The sequence below is a fragment of the Tupaia chinensis genome, unplaced genomic scaffold (assembly GCF_000334495.1).
Source record: "Tupaia chinensis unplaced genomic scaffold, TupChi_1.0 Scaffold144255_1, whole genome shotgun sequence".
NCBI lineage: Eukaryota > Metazoa > Chordata > Mammalia > Scandentia > Tupaiidae > Tupaia > Tupaia belangeri.
Window position 1 is genome coordinate 3,748,283 of NW_006204113.1, and position 3,153 is coordinate 3,751,435.

Here is a 3,153-nt window from a genome sequence, read left to right on the forward strand (position 1 = left end):
GTGCCTCACCAGGTCTGGAACAGTGGCGCGGGAAGCCAGTCTGCTGACAGGGAAAGCAGGAAGACTAGCCCTGTGGCCACAACATCTCTAACCATGGGCACGGGACTGGGGTGGGCAGGGCTGTCCTCTGTGATGCTACCCCTCAGTGGTGCCACCTGGTCAGGGGGGAGGGCTGGCACATGCTCGCAGTGGCTGTGTTAGGTCGTGTACTCTTTTCAGATATACATTTTTTTAATAATTAAAAATATGTTTAACAAAATAAGAGATATTAGAAAAATGGGGAGAACCCACAAATTTTAAACGTGTGACTAATTTTAAAATTTCTTTCCAGCAATTTCTTTTGCATCTTGTAAAAATATATGCAACTGTAGAGCAAGCATTATTAAGTATTCGGCTTTGAAATATACCTGATCTCTGAACAACTCTCTTCAAAAACCTCCCTATCGTTGTAAGCGTCCCATCACTGTTAGACGACCTGGGGATGTTTTCTCCTGGTAGAGTCCTAGCATTCTTGCTATCCTTGGTGCCTGTTACCATGATTACTATTATGTTTTCCAAGAAGAAACAAAGGGTTTGGGGCATTCCGACTGGTCTCAGGCTGTGGAGGCAGAACGACTGGCCTGAAGCCTTCCCGGCTGCAGGTCGCAAGTTCTAGACTGGTTCTGAGGTCCAGCCTTCCTGTCTGTAAACGCCGAAAGGGACTCCAGACTCCTATGCGTGGGATAGGGAAGCTGACCGGCCTCACCCTCTGAGAACACAGGAGTGCAGCTCTCTCGGGCCCTCCTTCCCCTCTTTCCTGGTTCTCGCACCGGGTTTCAGGATTTGGCCAAACACTGCCGTAGTTAAACGCAACCGAGGCCTACTGCTGATTGGGGCAAAGCAAGAAAGTGAACTGACCTGGGGCACCTGGAGGTCCTGGGGGTCCCATGGCTCCAGGAGGTCCCGGTGGGCCTGGGACGGTGACTGTCGATGACCCCTCTGAAAACAGAAGGCATGGGGAACACTGAGCCCCTCTGCGGGCTCAGAGGTCTGGGTCCACAGCAGGCCGTGGGCCAGCCTGGGCTTTCCTTCCTCTCATCACCGCTACACTTCCCTCCTTCCCTCGCTGCTGATGGGAGCTCAGTACTGTGTCCTGCCCGAGGCACAGCCCCCCCGCTGCCTGGCGCTTCCCAGGGGATGCCAAGGCAGGGCCAGGGCAGTGCCCCGTGCGTGTGAGATGAGGATGCGACAAGGAGAGTCCCTCCGGGATCTGCCTACCTGAAGTGACGATCTTGCCCGGTGCTCCGGGTTCACCTGAAGGGGAAGAAAAAGACAGAGGTTGTTCTGAGGCTCGATTAGTAGCTCAATAAATCATTTTCAAGGCTTCTGATTGCACTGGAGACCCACTTCTGGCCTTTCACCCTCAGGCTAAGGGCGTTTTAATGAACTGGAGGAGGTGTGCCTGATGCATTAACCACCAGTCGGTCTCTCCGCCGGAGACCCTGGGGCTGGAGCATCAACCTTCACTCGGAGAAGGTGCATTGCTGGCAAGTGGGGGAGAGCCTCCCTTGCCGTAAGGCTGGCTTGAGGCTGACTTGAGAGTCCTTCACTCTCTGGCTTTTCTTCCTGAGAAGCCACTCAGGTGGGAAGATTGCCCATGACGTTCCCAGTGTGCCGCTCCTGGGGTAGAATGAGGGGCTGTGCAGAGCCAGAAGGGGCTCTGCAGCCGCTCAGTGTGGGAAATCCTGAGTTACACAAAGGTTATGTATTTATTTTAAAATGATTTATTTACTTAATATTTGTTATTATTATTACTTAATTTTGACCAGAGAAAGAAAAGGAAAGTGAGAAAGCAAGCGGCCAGGTCCGGGACTTGAACCATGGTAGACCATGTGGGAATTCAGCACCTTAATCACCACTCCACCTGACAGCCCTTACATGAAGGTCATTAACAGAGCTTTCCTGCCTTGTGTCTTAGAGCATGGAAATGTGAGTATGGAAGACTTCCAAAGGAGATATCAGATCCACACAGTCTTACACTTACGGACCACTGGATGCACCCCAGAACTGGCAAGCCATGGACTCACTTAGGGAACCAAAGGAGTGGAGTAGAGGCCAGAAAAGCCGCTTTTGTGGGATGCTTCAGGGCTCATTTTTCCTTTCCCAAGGTCATGAGCGACAAAGTCATTCACGCAATGATCTCCCCCTTAAGGGAAGGAGAGGGACGGTCCCTGCTCGCTCCTCTGGCTAAGAGTGGAGGAAGCACTTGGGTTTGCCCTGCTGGAGTGCTGTCCAACCTTGGGCAGAATGTCTTCTCTGCACCTGTCCAGGGAGGCTTTGACGTTCCCCTTGCAGAGGAAGCCCTGGGCCCTCGGGAACAGCGGGGTTTCCGGCAGTCTCAGGAATCCCCAAACCTGGGAGTCTCTTACTAAAGGTATCCCTTATCCCTGAACAGATCTATGGCCCCAGAGATTCTTCTGCCTGGGAGCAACAAACCCAGTTGCCATTGTTTGGGAACAGCATTCATTTGTCCTGAAAGAACTCCTGGGCTGGACCAGTCATTGGAGAGAGTTTCTGGAGACTGGCTATTTGGTTCCAGGGTCCCAGCAAGGGCAATAGTTACTGGTCATGACAGCACAGCTCCACAGAGCATTGGGATTTGGGGACACAGGCTCATGGGACAGAAGGAGAAAGACTGCCCTGAGCACTGTGTGGGACTGATGGGCAGAAGAGGACAAGATGTCACTGTGCATGTAGGTGTCGCCACACTGCCCCAGTCAGACTTCCCCTCTTAGTGACATCTTAACCCCTCTCTGCCTGTGTTAAAGCTCGAGAAGGATCTGGGGTGCCCTGTGTTGGTGTACTGAGGCCTATGTGAATGGTCAGGCCAAGATGGTCAGCTTAGTCGTGACCCCAACTGAAGGGGAAGAAGCACTAATGATGCATTTTAGTGGCAACCCGAGGACCTGAAGGCTGTGGGGAGGGCAGTGGCCTTCAGGGTCTCCCTGTGATGATGGCCTGGAGACGTTTAAGCTAGGCTCGGTTTGTGGGGCAGTTGGCACTCAGGATTCAGGGCTCGGTGGCTCAGCACAGATCTCTGGGTGCCCAGCCTTCTGCTGGAGCCACTAGATGCCACTGTTGATCCAGGCTCTGGGCTGAGAGGGGCCTGCCACA

At 53.1% G+C, this 3,153-nt stretch overlaps 1 protein-coding gene across 1 annotated transcript in view; it reads right to left on the reverse strand.

Moving 5' to 3' along the window:
* Positions 1-3,153, reverse strand: part of COL17A1 (collagen type XVII alpha 1 chain) — a 54,355-nt gene that overhangs the window by 11,790 nt on the left and 39,412 nt on the right. The window contains exons 34-35 of the mRNA XM_027767416.1: positions 1,258-1,293; positions 898-978 (exon numbers count right to left, since the gene is read on the reverse strand). Of these exons, the coding sequence (XP_027623217.1) occupies positions 898-978; positions 1,258-1,293 (117 nt within the window). The remainder of the gene's footprint in view (positions 1-897; positions 979-1,257; positions 1,294-3,153) is intronic.